Genomic DNA, 15603 nt, shown 5'->3' on the forward strand with positions numbered 1-15603 from the left:
ACCCATCTTTGATTTCTCTCTTCCATACCCCACAATCGAATGCTAAGTTTTACTATCCTATTACTTTAATATCTCTCAAGTTTGTCTACTGCTCCCCATCTTCCATCACCAACCCCCAGTCAGCATTGTCTCCTAATGTTAGGCTATGAGCATAACCTCCAGTTGGACTCCCTATGTTCACCCTTGCCTCCTTCTGGTACATTCACCAGGGTAATATTTTTACATGCAAAACTGATTATGTCACTTCCCTCTTATAACCCTTCAATGATTTCCAAAGGCCCCCAAAATAGAATCTAAATGCCACAATGAGACCTTCACCACCTATCTCCTCCTGGTATCTCCACCCTCAACTTCTTTCATTTCATGAAACGTATCATGCTGTCTCTCCTCAGTAACTTTGTGCGAGCTAGTCCCTCTGGTGGAAAACTTCCTTCCTTTTCCTCCTCCCTCTCTACTTCATCATCTGATTAAATCCTAGTTATCCTTCAGGCTTCAACTTCCACACCAGTCTTTCAGAAACTTCTTCAGAGTTTTTACCTTTTAGCTGATGCCCCTCTATGCCAATGAGGGTGAACTTGCTATAAGAAACAGGTTGTCCTACTAGCCGTGCCTTAAATTAGAAAGGGTACTACTCTTTCAAAACAAGTCTAGGAGGAGGTGGTTCGGGTTGGTACAGCCACTCAGGTTGATGTAGGCCCCAGCTCTGCCATCTTGGGTATGTCAGGAAAATGTCTCTTTCATCCTTGTAAGACGAAAACAAGAACAAAAATCTTTCTCCTTAAGGGGCTTTATCTTTTTACCAAGGAAGAAAATCCTTTCCAGAGCCTTCTAATAGATCTTCCCTGTGTCCTACTAGCTAAGTCTACTTCAGACAAATTAGTGGAAAAGGAAGTGTGTTGGGATGGGCTATCTAAATTCCACACAGAATTAGATGTTTCATTCAGAGGGAGCATTTGTAAATCAGGCTTGGCACCAAGTAGTACCAAGATCAAGAAGCATGCTGGGCCCTTTGGGCCCTCTAGTTACCATTACTTGGTCCTGTTTTTGATGGATTGCCATCCTTCCCTGACATCCCCACTCTCCCCCACCTTTGTGCTGTATCCTGTCTCCTGTTCCTTCTTCCATCCTCTAAAACACTTAGGAAGAGAAAACTTCTCTTAATATGAATATATTAACATGCTAAGTTTATGTTAAAGTAATTATTATTTTTTTAAAGATTTTATTTATTTATTTGACAGACAGAGATCACAAGTAGGCAGAGAGGCAGGCAGAGAGATAGGAGGAAGCAGGCTCCCTGCTGGGCAGAGAGCCCGATGCGGGGCTCGATCCCAGGACTCTGAGTTCATGATCTGAGCCCAAGGCAGAGGCTTTAACCCACTGAGCCACCCAGGCACCCCTGTAATTATTTATTTTAATTAGTTTTATTTCATGATTTGTTTTTAAATATTCATAGACACTAGGAAGCACCAGAATTTATACTGCCTGTGAGAAAGGACTCAGGGTTTCCTGGCCATGATCTCTTAGACTTCAGGCTCTTAAACTCCAAAACAAAAGTGATAGGCCCTTAAAGCAGTGGTCCCAGGAGCCCTGGGTTCCTCAGAGGCAAGTTGGAGTTTTGGTGTATTTTTTAAATTTATAATGCCTTTTTAAATTGAGGTATGATTAACATATAATACTAGTTTCAGGTATAAAACAAAGTGATTCTCTGTTTGTATGCATTGCAAAATGAAAATCATAGTAAGCCTAGTTACCATCCATTACTATACAAAGTTAATACAGTATTATTGACTGTATTCACCAAACTGTACATTATATCCACATGAGTTTTTTATTTTTATAATTGGAAGTTTGTACTTCTTGTTTCCCTTTACTCATTTGTCCCCCAAACCTCCTCTCCTCTGGCAACCACCAGTCTGTTCTCTGTATCGATGTCTTGCTTTAATTTTGTTTTGTTTTTTAGATTCCACATAAAAGTGAAAGCATGCAGTACTTGTGTCTGACTGACTTATCTCACTTAGCTTAATACCCTCTAGATCCATCTATATTGTCACAAATGGCAGGTTTTCATTCTTTCTTATGGCTGAGTAGTATTCCTGTGTGTGTGTGTGTAATCGCCTCTTTATCTGGTGATCCATCAATGAGCCCTTAGGTTGTTTCCAATATCTCGGCTATTGCAAATAATGCTTCAATGAACGTAACATGTGTATATCTTTTCAAATTCATACTTTGATTTTCTTCGTAGATACCCAATAGTGGAATTACTGGATCATATGGTAGTTCTCTTTTTAAGAGGAACCTCCATACTGTTTTTCATAGTGGTGCACTAGTTACATTCCCACCAACTGTGCACAACAGTTCTCTTTTTACCTTGCCAAAACTTGTTATTTATTTATTTATTTATTTAGTGATAGTTATTCTGACAGGTGTGTAGTGATATCTCATTCTGGTTTTGATTTACAGTCCTCTGGCGATTAGTAATGTTAAGCATTCTTCATATACTTATTGAGCATCTGTATGGGTTTGTTAGTTAGTTTGTTTGTTTGTTTGTTTTTGGAAAATGTCTATTCAGATCCTCTGACCAGTTTTAAATTTTCTGGGTTTTTTGTTATTGAGTTGTATGAATTCTTTTTTTTTTTTTTAAAGATTTTATTTATTGATTTGACAGAGAGAGACCACAAGTAGACAGAGAGGCAGGCAGAGAGAGAGAGAGAGAGAGGGAAGCAGGCTCCCTGCTGAGCAGAGAGCCTGATGCGGGACTCAATCCCAGGACCCTGAGATCATGACCCGAGCCAAAGGCAGCGGCTCAACCCACTGAGCCACCCAGGCGCCCCGAGTTGTATGAATTCTTTATGTATTCTGGATTTTAACCCCTATTAGGGATATGATTTGCAAATATCTTCTTCCATCAGTAGATGACCTTTTTATTGTGCTGATGGTTCTCTTCACTGTGCAGGAGCTTTTTAGTTTGATGTAGTCCCACTTGTTTACTCTTGCTTTTGTTTTCCTTGACTTTAAAGTCAGATCCAAAAAAATATCACTAAGACAAATGTCAAAGATCTTACTGCCTGTGTTTTCTTCTAGGAGTTTTAAGTTTCAGGCCTTACATTCAAGTCTTTCATCCATTTTTGTGTTTATTTTTGTATATGGTGTAAGACAGTGGTCTGTTTTAATTTTTGCATGTAGCTGTCCCATTTTTCCAGTACCAGTTATTGAAGAGATGGTCCTTTCATCATTCTATATTCTTACCTACCTTGTCATAAATTAATTGATCATATATGCATGTATTTATTTCTGGGCTCTCTATTCTGTTCCACCGATCTATGTATTTATATGCCAGTACCATGTTGTTTGATCATTATAGCTTTGTAGTATAGTTTGAAATCAGGGATCGTACCACTAGATTTTTCTTTCTCAAGATTGTTTTAGTCATTTGGGAGTCTTTTGTGGTTCCATATAATATATTTTAGAATTATTTATCCTAGTTCTGTGAGAAATTCATTAGAATTTTGATAAAGATTTCATGTGGCGCCTGGTTGGCTCAGTGGGTTAAGCCTCTGCCTTTGGTTCGGGTCATGGTCTCAGCGTCCTGGGATTGAGCCCCGCATCGGGCTCTCTGCTCAGCAGGGAGCCTGCTTCCTCCTTTCTCTCTGCCTGCTCTCTGCCTGATCTCTCTCTCTCTCTGTCAAATAAATAAATAAAATCTTTTAAAAAAGTGCATGAATCTGTAGATTGCTTTGTGTAGTATGAATATATTAATATTAATTTTAATTCTTCTAATTCCATGAGCATGGAATATCTTTCCATTTATTAGTGTCTTCTTCAATTGACAAGTTATAGTTTTCAGTGTACAGGTCTTTCACTTCCTTGTTTAAGTTTACTGCTTAGTATTCTTTTTATGTGATTATCAATGGAATTGTTTTCTCCATTTCTCATTTTTGTAGTTTGTTATTAATGTATAAAAGCACAACAGATTTTGTATATTAATTTTGTATCCTGCAACTTTGCTGAATTCATCTGTTAGTTCCAATAGTTTTTTTGTGGAATCGTTATATCATGTGATCTGCAAATGGTGACAGTTTTACTTCTTCTTTTCCATTTCATGTGCTTTTTACTTATTTTTCTTGCCTAATTGCTCTGGCTGGGATTTTCAATACTATGTTGAATAAAAATGAAGAGGGTGAACATCCTCATCTTGTTTCCAATATTAGGGGAAAAACTTTAAGCTTCTCACAGCTGAATATATTAGCTGTGAGTTTGTCACATATGGCTTTGTTGTGTTGAGATACATTTCTGCTCTACCCACTTTGCTGAGAATTTTTATCATAAATGGATGTTGAATTTTTTCAAATATTTTTTCTGCATCTATTGAGATGATCATGATTTTTTATCTTTCATTTTATTAATCAGGTTTATCATGTTGATTGATTTGTGAATGTTGAACCATCCTTGCATTCCTGAAATAAATCCCACTCGGTCAATGGCACATGGTCCTTTTACTATATTGCTCAATTTTGTTTGTTAATATTTTGTTAAAGATTTTTGTATCTGTGTTAATTGGGGATATTAGTCTTAATTTTCTTTTTGGTGTTGTCCTCATTTGTTTTTGATATCTGGGTAATGCTGGCCTCATAAAATGTGCTTGGAAACATTCCCTCCTCTAATTTTTTGGAAGAGTTTGAGAAGGATAGATGTTAAATCTTCTTTGGATGTTTGGTAGAATTCATCAGTGAAGCTGTCTGGTCTTGGATTTTTGTTTGTTAGGAGGTTTTTGATTAATGATTCAATCTCCTTACTAGTAATTGGTCTATTAAGATTTTTTTTATGATTCAATCTTTGAAGATTTGTAAGTTCCTAGGCATTTATCTATTTATTCTAGGTTGTCCATTTTATTTGTATGTAATTGTTAATAATTGTCTCTTAACAATCTTCTATATTTCTGTGGTATCAGTTATAAGTTCTTTCATTTCTGATTTTATTCCTTTTAGCCCTCTCTTTTTTTCTTGGTTGAGTCTAGCCATAGGTTTGTCAGTTTTGTTTATCTTTTCAAAGAACCAGCACTTCATTGATTTTTTTAAAACTATCTTTTTAGTCTCTATTGTATTTATTTCTGCTCTGATCTTTATTATTTCTTTCCTTTTACTAACTTGGGCTTTGTGACATTTTTTTAAAAGATTATTTATTTATTTATTTGACAGAGAGACAGCGAGAGAGGGAACACAAGCAAGGGAAATAAGAGAAGGAGAAGCAGGCTTCCTACTGAGCAGGGAGCCTGACATGGGGTTCGATCCTGGAACCCTGGGACCATGACCTGGAACCATGACCTGAGGCAGATGTGTAATGACTGAGATACCCAGGCACCCCTGTTTGTGTCATTTAAAGCCAATGTTTCCTTATTGATTTTATCCATCTGGTCGATCTATTAATTGATACAAGTGGGATGTCAAAGTATCCTATTATTATTGTATTGCTGTCAATTTCTCCATTTAGGTCTCTTAATATTTGTTTTATATTCTTTGGTCCTCCTACATTGGGTGCATATATATTTATAAAAGTGTTATCTGCTTGAGGTGGATTTCTTTATCATTATGTAGTGCTCCTCTTTGTCTTTTATTATAGTCTTTATTTTAAAGTCTATTTTGTCTAATATGAGCATAGCTATACCAGCTTTCTTTTCATTTTCATTTACAAGGAATATCTTTTTTCCATCCCTTCACTTTCAGTTGGTGTGTGTCCTTACTTATGAAATGAGTCTCTGAAAAGCAGTATATAAATGTGCCTTGCTTTTCTATCCATTCAGCTACTCTGTGATATTTTTTTAGAACACTTAGTCTATTTGCATTTATTTTAATTATTGATAGGTAAGTACTTATCACCATTTGTTACTTGTTTAGTGACTATTTTTATAGTTCCTTTCTAGTCCTTCCTTCTTCTCTTTCTTTCTTCCCCTCTGGTTTGGTGACTTTCTTTCGTGTTATGTTTAGATTCTTTTCTCATTTTCTTTTATATATTTAATATAAATTTTTGCTATGTAGTTACTGTAAGTTCACATATATCATCCTATGTATATAACTGTCTCTTTTAAGTTGATAGCAACTTATATTTGAACATTTTCCAAACCCTACATTTGAACTACCATACCCCCTCATGTTTGTTTTTGATGTCACATTTTACATCTTTTTATTTTATTTACCTCAACTAATTATTGTAATTTTAGTTAATTTTACTTTTGACTTTCTGACCTTCATAGTAGTTTTATAAATTAACTCATTACCTTTACTATATATTTACTTTTTCTGGAGAGATTTTTACTTTTGTATTTTTGTTGTTGTTGTTGTTAATAATTAGGGCTATTGGGTGCCTGGGTGGCTCAGTGGGTTAAGCCTCTGCCTTTGGCTCAGGTCATGGTCTCAGGGTCCTGAGATCGAGTCCCACATCGGGCTCTCTGCTCAGCAGGGAGCCTATTTCCTCCTCTCTCTCTCTCTCTGCCTACTTGTGATCTCTCTCTGTCAAATAAAGAAATAAAATCTTTAAAAAATAATAATAGTGCTATTTCGTTTCTGCTGAAAGAAGTCTCTTTAACATTTCTTTTTTTTTTAAGATTTTATTTCTTTATTTGACAGAGAGAGATCACAAGCAGGCAGAGAGAGAGGAGGAAGCAGGCTCCCTGCTGAGCAGAGAGCCCGATGCGGAGCTCGATCCCAGGACCCTGGGATCATGACCTGAGCCGAAGGCGGAGGCTTAACCCATTGAGCCACCCAGGAGCCCCTCTTTAACATTTCTTATAAGGCCAGTTTAGGAGCGATGAACTCTTTAAGCTTTTGTCTGGAAAACCCTCTCTCTTCTTCAGTTCTGAATGATAACCTTCAGGTAGAGTGTTCTTGGTTAGAGCTTTTCTCCTTTCAGTACTTTGAATATATCGGGTCACTCTCTTCTGACCTGCAAAGTTTCTGCTGAGAAATCTGCTGATTATGGTGTTTCTCTTGTATATAACAATTGGTTTTTCTCTTGCTACTTTTAAGATTCTCTCTTTAACTTTTGACACGTTAATTATAATGTGTCTTGGTGTGTATCTCTTATTTGGAGCTCTCTGGGTCTCCTGGACTTAGATATCTGTTTCCTTCCCTAGGTTAAGGAAGTTTTCAGTCATTATTTCTTCAAATAAGTTTTCTGCCTATTTCTCTTTCTTTTCTCTTTCTGGGACCCCTATAATGCAAATGTTATTATGCTTGATATTGTCTCATAGGTCCCGTAAGGTATTTTTTTTTTAATTTTTTTTTTAATTTAAAAATTTAAAAAAAAAACTTTTTAAAAATTCTTTTTTCCCTTCATGGCACTGTCTGGGTAAATTCCATTGTTTTGCATTCTAGCTTGCCGACTCATTCATCTGCTTCCTGCAGTCTGATGTTTAACACCTCTAGTGTATTTTTCAGTTCCTTTATTACATTCCTCAGCTATGAGGACTTGTGTTTGGTACTTTATTATATTTTCTATCTCGTTGTTGAATCCTTACTGTGTTAATTCGTTCCTCTCCCAAGTTTGGTAAGCATCTTTATGGCATTTACCCTGAATTCTTTATCAGGTACGTTACTTATCTCCATAGCATTATGGTCTTTTTCTGAGTCTTTCAGTCTTAGAGTGCCCTTGTGTAGTTGATGAAACTTCTCGTTCAACCTTGCCCTAGCTTTTGGGTGTTTCTTAAAACTTTGTGATTGTCTAATCAGTCTGATTTAATATTGATATGTCCTTGTCATTGAGGATGTACCAAGGCCTGTCAGTGTTCCAAGGGGAGAAATTTCATTTAACACCAAGTTTCAGGCTAATCCGAAGCTAGACCTACAGGCAGCGGCTTTTAAAATATGCAAATATGTTGGGGCTTTGGGTGGCTCAGTAGGTCAAGCGTCTGCCTTGGGCTCAGGTTGTGATCGAGCCCCATGTTGGGCTCCCTGTTCGGTGAGGAGTCTGCTTTTCCCTCTCCTTCTGCTCCTCCCCCCTCACACCACTCATATACTCTCTCTCTCTCTCTCAAATAAATAAATAAAATCTCTAAAAACTACATGCAAATATAGTCTAGTGCAGCCACAGTCATAATCCCTGCTGGCCTACAAGATGTGGAACTCTACATGAGTATATAAGTTCTTTCTGGGAGGACTTTTGAGCCATATTGAAGCACAGAAGGCGCACAAGGATGGTGTCTTCCTGCTTATGCTCCCTGGGAGCATCTCTGTAGCCTCTAAATGTGGGGAAAACCTGAAACCTGCTCCTCAGGCCAAAGCTGCAGCATAAGTAAATGGGCTTTTTTCACAACAAGACAGGGTTGCACTTCAGTCTGCCATCTGCAGTGCCTGGAAGAGGTGGCCTGTCACATACTCTTTCTGACTGTGACATTCCCTTGGAGCTCAGGAATGTCAGCCCCCTTGGCCACCAGGCAGGCAGTCAAGGAGCGTTCCCTGTGTGGATTTCATATATCCACTGGCATTAACTAGGCAGCGGGAGAATGTAGGGGTTAGGGCCCACTCTCCAGCTTCAGAAAGGCAGCAGGAAGATGTCTTGACTGCACGTGCCTGCGGGCTTTGGGAATGCAACAGGAGGAAGAAATGTCTTGTCCGTGTGCATATTCTGGCTTTAGGCTGAGAGCAGGAAAACACTGGGACTGCTCACAGTTGCCAGCCCCAACCAGTGAGTACAGACGTGTTGCAACCACCTGTGCTCACCAGCTTTAGCTGAGGAGTGGGAGAATGCTGCCACTGCTTGCTCTTGCCTGCCCCAGCTAGGGAGCAGGGAAGTGTTGCAAATGGCGCCTGCTCTGGCTTCAGCAAGGCAACCCAACAGTGCCATCACCAGTTTACCCTGCCTGTCTTTGCAAGGTGGTGATGGGAGGGTTTTGCATCTGAGCTCACCCACCTGTGCTAGCGAACTAAGTGGAGGCTGAAATATTGGTATCTGCCAGTGGCATCCTCCATCTCTGGGGGAGTTCCTCTGCCCCTGCTCTTCCATTTGCTTTTAGATTAGCCAATAAATCTCCTTCAGGTATAGTCCCAGGTGCTTTTCAGACTACTTTTTTTTTTTTTTTTTTGCTGTGTCTTCAGGTGAAACTGCACACAAACACTTTAAAGGGAACATCTTGGGGCTTTTTGAGCAGAGTGGGGCCACATGGCCTGTAGGCTGCCCCCTCATTGTCACCATGCTCAGCCTTGGCCTGTTGACTATTTTCCATTACTGCATAAGGTTTTATTTGATGAAAGGTTCCCGAGGATAAAACAAATCTGGAAATCTTGGGTTAGCTCCTTAGTGAGTAGGTAGGCTCCTTGAGGGGCTGTCTGCCACATACAGGAACTGTGAGCTCTCCCCTGGGTCCGGCTTGCCAACTCTGCCTCTGACCAACCCTCTTTCTGGCAGGAGCCTTTCTGTAGATATGTTAATAGCACGGGTCCAGTTACACTGGGTGGGTGTTCTTCCTGTTCTGAGCCAGGAAACTTGAGTGTCTGAGGTGCTGTTGCTGAATGTTCTCTGAGTCCTTTCTTGCAGTAACCTCATGATCCAAGTTTGCATCTTTGCAAAGCAATGCTCCTTTTCCTGTGACTGAGACCCTGTCCTCAGGTGAGAACCTGGATGCAGGTTCCCGTTTTGTCTGTCACTCTCTGGGTGACCTTGGCCCTCACACCCTGGCTGCAGTAGAGGGGGACCTGAAAACCTTGTTCCCTCCACATTCTCCAGGGCAGAGCGGTCCCTCAACAAACACTGAGTTAAGGCAACTGCCAATGAATGAACAAACAAATCATTATTCTAAAGGAAAATTGCCCATTGGATAATAAGTTCAAATTAAGAGACGTGTAAACTTTTAAAGGACAGGAGAAGGACTAGAAGATAAGATAAACTTATGTTTCCATTTCCTCATCCATAAAACAAGCAAAATCCCTAATTTTAGGTCATATTATAGCTCTACCGTGAAGGGGAATTAAATCTCAAGTGTGTTGAAGGGTACTTTCCAGACTGCAGAGTCTAAACACAAAAGGCTTAATTTTTCAAAGGCAGATAGAAGGTTAATACCCAAGTAAAAGAGTTTTTAAAATGAGTGGTACAGGACTCAAGCAGAAAGCTGAAATGGAGATATTTGCCTCTTTTCTGTATCTTATCTATTTAGAAAGGATGCTTACCCTCTCTAAGCTATAATGTGCTGTAAGCCCATAACCCATTCCTCCTACGGAGAATATGCATTCTCCAAAATGCTCCTTCTCCGTGGGTTAATGTAAAAGTTTATCCTATATCGATCTATGATTAATAAAGAAGACTTTCTGTAATGCTTTCAGCCAGGTGTGTCTAGAGTGCCAGGATTCAGAAATCCGTTCCAAAGCAGCCCCAAAGCCTCCAGACTGCTGAGGGGCCCATGCAATGCAGTGATGTCCCTTGCTGTTCTGAGATCCTTTCTGGTGCTGTGGAAGCAGCTGGAAGTACTAAAGGAGCACTGGGGCCGACTCAAACTGCGAGGCCAGGACCTTGATTCTGTCTCCCTCCACAAACAGTTCTCAGAACTCTACGGGTGAGCATTGCTGAGGTGGAAATTGCCATGAATGAGTGGAATCTGGTGTCTGATAAATTCCTCCCCTTACGCTGAGGGCGAGATTTGGTCTATAAACCTGGTATGCCCAGCCCCACTGAGCGCAGAGGAAGCTGGGCGATGTGTCCTGTCACCAGCGCTTTATAGGAACAGCTGGGTTCTATTGACTACAGGGACAGTGCTGTGTTCCACTAAGCAACACTGTATCTCATTTACCTAGAGTTCTGTCTCGAGGAACTTGTGCTTCTCCGGTGTCCCCACGGTGCTGACTCATCAGCTTTTTTAGTTCATAGGATCCCAGTGAGCACTAGGTAGGGAGAGGCTGCTGCTGTGACCTCCTCCCCATTTCCTGTCCCATTGGACCCAAGTGTTGAGTCTCTCGTATTTTTTCTCTCTCTCTCTCTGCAGCCAGAGGTATAATATGGTGCAAGGTCTTAGGTCTGCGGGAGGGTGGGGTGTTAGGGGTGTTTCACAGCTTCTGGCTCTAGCTGGGATGACTTAGCAGGCAAGAAAGACATGTTGCTTCTGCCATGTGTTTTGTTATCAAACAAGCATCCACCAAGCATCCACTCACCATTCTTGGACCTTACTGGGCACAAGAAGGTTCTCTTTGGTGGCATAGTCCAAATGGTCTATCCTACAAGTTATTACAGTCAGCTTTCCTGGTAACTAGGCAGTGAGAAAACTTGTCAATGTTTTGAAGAATGAAGAGTGAAATTATATGTACCCAAGGGGAAAAGTCCTCGGGATTTAATATTGACTAAGGGCGTGGCAACTGTGGTGAATTTAGATGGCAATATGAGTTTCTATAATGGGTTGGGAGGTTTATACACGATGACAGGAAGCAGAATGGGAACAAAAATAATTGTCAGAGAATCTAAATAAGAAAAAATACGATTGTTTGCTCATTTCTGTCTCTTTTCTTTAATAGAACTGACATTCTCTATCCCAGCATGAAAGCTATAGCTAGGCGGATGGGGAAAGAAGATGAATTCGAAGGTATTATAATAAGCAGTCAGTCTATTCTTCCCCCCAAAGGAGCTTCAGAAATCGAAATAAAAACTCAGCAGGTATGCAGGAACTATTTTGCATGTGACTTTGAAAATTTGCTTTACGGCATAAGCATGTAAAACTACAGATATACCCAAGTGGCATTATTTTCCCTAAGATATTAAGTGGAGATTGAAGATATGTCAATCACTAAACAGCCTCGGAGAGAACTAAGTATTTAAAAGCATGTGGGGCTTTGATTAAGTAAATAACTAACCCTAATATCTCCATTTTGTAGGTCTAGAGCTTTGTATTTTGATTCTCCTCTAATTAAAGTACACTACCACAATAAAAGATGATGATAGAGAACATACTGGCATCTTAAATTTAAAATCTAACACAAAATTATCCACTGCCCCCGACACATACATCCATGAAAAATGAGATATTTAAAATAGCTGCTACGATTGATTGTTTTTCTGAGAATAAGTCATGATTTATGCACAGGTCCATTTGGTGTGCTAGAAGGTCTATGTGGGAGGTTGTTTTTCCAAGGGTTTGTTCAGCTTGGTCCTGGGACACCATCTCCATATGGCTGTGTTCCCTTGTGTCTGTAACAGGCAAGGCTGTGTTCTCCTTGTTATGGTAACAGGCAAGCAAAAATTCTAGCTGCTTGAGTGTCAGTGGAAGTGTCCCCTGAAGATCAAGAATTCAGTGGCTACCCGTCCCCCACCCCTGCAACACACAATGTTGGGACCCCAGTCCCAAGCCCATTGTTTACCCTTCTGAGCCCTGGTTCTCTCTAGAACTTGGGGTCCTCTGACAGGGAGAAACATGGGCTCTACAAGCATAATGGGTAAGGGCACATGGTTATTGGGAGAGTTTTCTCCTAGTCATGTTTGGATTTTAAAATATTCTCATGAAATCCTCCTTAATATCTAAATTGAGTTTCAGGCTGAGGGGTTTCTCTTGTAATAACAACTCATGAAATCCCTGCCCACATTCAGAAACCCCCAATATACATGAGGTCACTTCAGACATTGAGCACTTTGCAATTTAGCACGACTTGGTACAAAAGGGTTGTATTTTATCAACTGGGATGTGGGCCAGGAGAAAAGCTGTTGGTCTCTAAAGAGGTGTATCTACCCTTGCAGAAGCACTTGGAAACCCAAGAAAGGAACCCTTCCTTCTCCCTGGGAGAGAGTAGCTGAAGAACAGGACATAGCCCCAGACCCTTCTGTAGGAATTTGACTCAGGATCTCAAAGTGTAAGCTGAATGTAGAAAGTGACTCTTAAACCTCTGACTCTAGCTTCAGAAACTTCTGGAAAATCTTGAAATTCATATGATCCAAGAAGTATTAAGAAAAGTTAACAGAGAGATAGCACTGGTTGTATCAGAAAAATCGAAGAAGATGTATACTCTCCCTACAGGTAAAGTATGTTTATTTTATTACTTCACAAAATAACATTTATTCATTTTTTCCCTAATTATAAAAGCAATCCATATGTCATTTTCACGGTAAAAAAAATTACCACAATGTCCAGAAAATGATATAAAAATTACTTTTTAACACCTTGGTTCAGAGAGAACTATTAACACTTTGACATATTTCCTTCCACTTGAAGTCTTTTAAATAGAAAACATTTGTTAAGTTCAATCTCAACTCTGCTGATTCCCTCATAACCGAAATAAAGTTGAAATGGGCAAAACACATAAGCTTTTCTTATTTGTAATATATTTGTGTGTGTGTGTATAAAATACATATATATGACATATATGTCAAAATCTTACAAATACATGTATTTGGGGTGGGAAGGCAGTCGCAATTACTTCCTTTCATCTGAAGTCTAAAGTCAGGACCACTCCATGGACATGTGATCAGTGCACTTACAGGAGTACTTTGGTTTGCATGCTTTATGGGTACCATCTTGAAACTCTTGATTTTAGCTTAGAATTTGTGTTTTGTGAGTCCATGGAGCGTGCACTAAGGACTTAGAGACTTGGTCTTAAACATAGTCCCACTTCTTACTGCCTCCTCACCTTGCCGAGAGGGGTTCTCAGCTGCCTACTCTTCTGCTTTCTGGCACCGTAAACACCTCCCCGCTAGCATTCCCACCCAGGAGTTACCACTGCCCTCCACTCTACTGGGGACCTGATCAGGAGGAATATCAGGATATGTGTACCTAGTGGTATCTCAAGGACCCTAGTCTGGAAACATCATGGTATGTCTGATGGGTAACTCAGTGGAAGCAAGCCTATTGCCTATCCTGAGATTCATACAATACCCTGGAATGGAGGTTACAATACCCTTAGGGTTGCCTGTCCATAGCGGGCCCCCAGGAGGGAAAGCTGCCTGGCTCCACCTCTCTGCCCCCAGCGAGGGCATGGGGCCACCAGGCAGCAACTGCACACACATTCATGCTTCCGGCACAGGATGGATCCCCTGCGTGCCTGTGAGGGTTGCACTAGCCTCACAAGCATTCCTGTGCCTGGGGAGCACAGCATTAAAAACGAGTAAAAACACCATGACAGGTCAAGAGAGGGACTGCAGAAGAAAGAAACCACTGTGTCTTAGTACCTCTAGGGATGCTTTTTTCCCCCTGCTTTTTCAATAAGAAGCCCTGTATTTTTATTTTGCACAGAGTGCCATAGATTACATAGCTGATCCTATCCACACTTCGATGTCTACTCCTGACTCCTACTAATTCTGTAGGAAAATCCCCAACCTTTAAATGACAGAGAAGTTGTTTGATTAGCAAACTAAATTAGATCTTCCTTTTGAGACAAATTCCACAGACATTGTAATGTGCATTAATCATCTAGGTCCTCACCTAAGACATTGTCATTCTTATCAGTGCTTTGAGTAACTGAATTCTGGAAATAGGGCTTTGGGAAAAGGCTATGCAATGAGAGGGTAAGCCACTTCTCGACTGGGGATGTCACCACACACAAAGCACTCGTTGTCTGTGCTCATTTGCTGCATCCAGGTGGCTCCCTTCAAGTCTTGGGAGAAAATCCTCAGGCACCCAGCAGGTGCAACCCTCTGCGTGTTTCAGGCTGTGGTTTAATGAGACACCCGGATAGTGGGGGAAGGGAGGAAGCATTTTGGCCTTGCAGTTCTGCTGTGTGCTGCCTGGGGCAGGGTGCTCCTCGGCTGTGCTTGGAAAGATCCTTCAGTAAGGGGCTGGTGGGAGTCAGGCATAGGGGAGGTAGAGTTATTGTTAATGGTGGTAAGGTAGATATTACCAACATTTGGCTACAGTGTGCTGGCCAATTCTAAGCTCGTTTTCACATTCTACACTCATGACTTTTGAAACAAATGCCAATAGTGAGGATGTCTTGTTATTGCAGGTTTTGTTTTGGTCTGTGTGGCATGACTCGATGTGGGGGTCCTACTGTAGTGCGTTCCACCAGGGCAAGTGATGGAGTCCCTGCTGTGTCCCAGGGGTGCTTTTATAGACATTTCTTCATTGTAGTCTTCCTGAGACCTCTGTGGACCGGGAACCTTCAAAGAAGGCATTAAAACCTTGGAATGCCCACCCACCTACTGTGCATCTCAGCAGCAAGAAGCCACCATAGTGAATGGGGCTTCCAACAGGGGCCACTTCTTCATGCAGAGACCACCTTTTGCAGTCAAGGTTAGCTTGGCACTGGGAGTTTCTAGAGAAGGAGTTGGGAATGGAAATTACTGAGATCCAGGGGATCTCCCAAGTTCGTGTCCTTCCCTCAGGGTCTTCTCTCTCCCTCTTGGCCAACTCTGGTGTCCATATTTATTAGCAGCCAGAAAGAAACCCTCCAATACTTCTCTGTCTCCCCCACTCCTTCCCACCTTGTCTTAGAGCTTAATCTTCTTGTATAATTTCTGAATGAGTTTCCAGTCTATCAGGGAGCATCTGAAAATGTGGCAGCCATACCTGGTCCAGTGCTAGTTTGTCGGAGCTGATCTGGTGCTCCTCTGAGAACTTTAAAAAGTCACTCCAGACATCCTTGTTAAGTCTCAGGGCTTGGCTTAGCAGAGAGCTGAGTTCCACTGATTCAGAAAGGCTCTGTTGTTCCC

At 40.8% G+C, this 15603-nt stretch overlaps 1 protein-coding gene across 1 annotated transcript in view; it reads left to right on the forward strand.

Moving 5' to 3' along the window:
- Positions 1–15603, forward strand: part of LOC116868158 — a 174313-nt gene that overhangs the window by 128762 nt on the left and 29948 nt on the right. Inside the window, exons 34-36 of the mRNA XM_032858279.1 lie at positions 10308–10537; positions 11487–11625; positions 12856–12976. Coding sequence (XP_032714170.1) covers positions 10308–10537; positions 11487–11625; positions 12856–12976 — 490 coding nt within the window. The remainder of the gene's footprint in view (positions 1–10307; positions 10538–11486; positions 11626–12855; positions 12977–15603) is intronic.

This window comes from Lontra canadensis, unplaced genomic scaffold, assembly GCF_010015895.1.
Source record: "Lontra canadensis isolate GAN:19392208 unplaced genomic scaffold, GSC_riverotter_1.0 scaffold14, whole genome shotgun sequence".
Lineage (NCBI taxonomy): Eukaryota > Metazoa > Chordata > Mammalia > Carnivora > Mustelidae > Lontra > Lontra canadensis.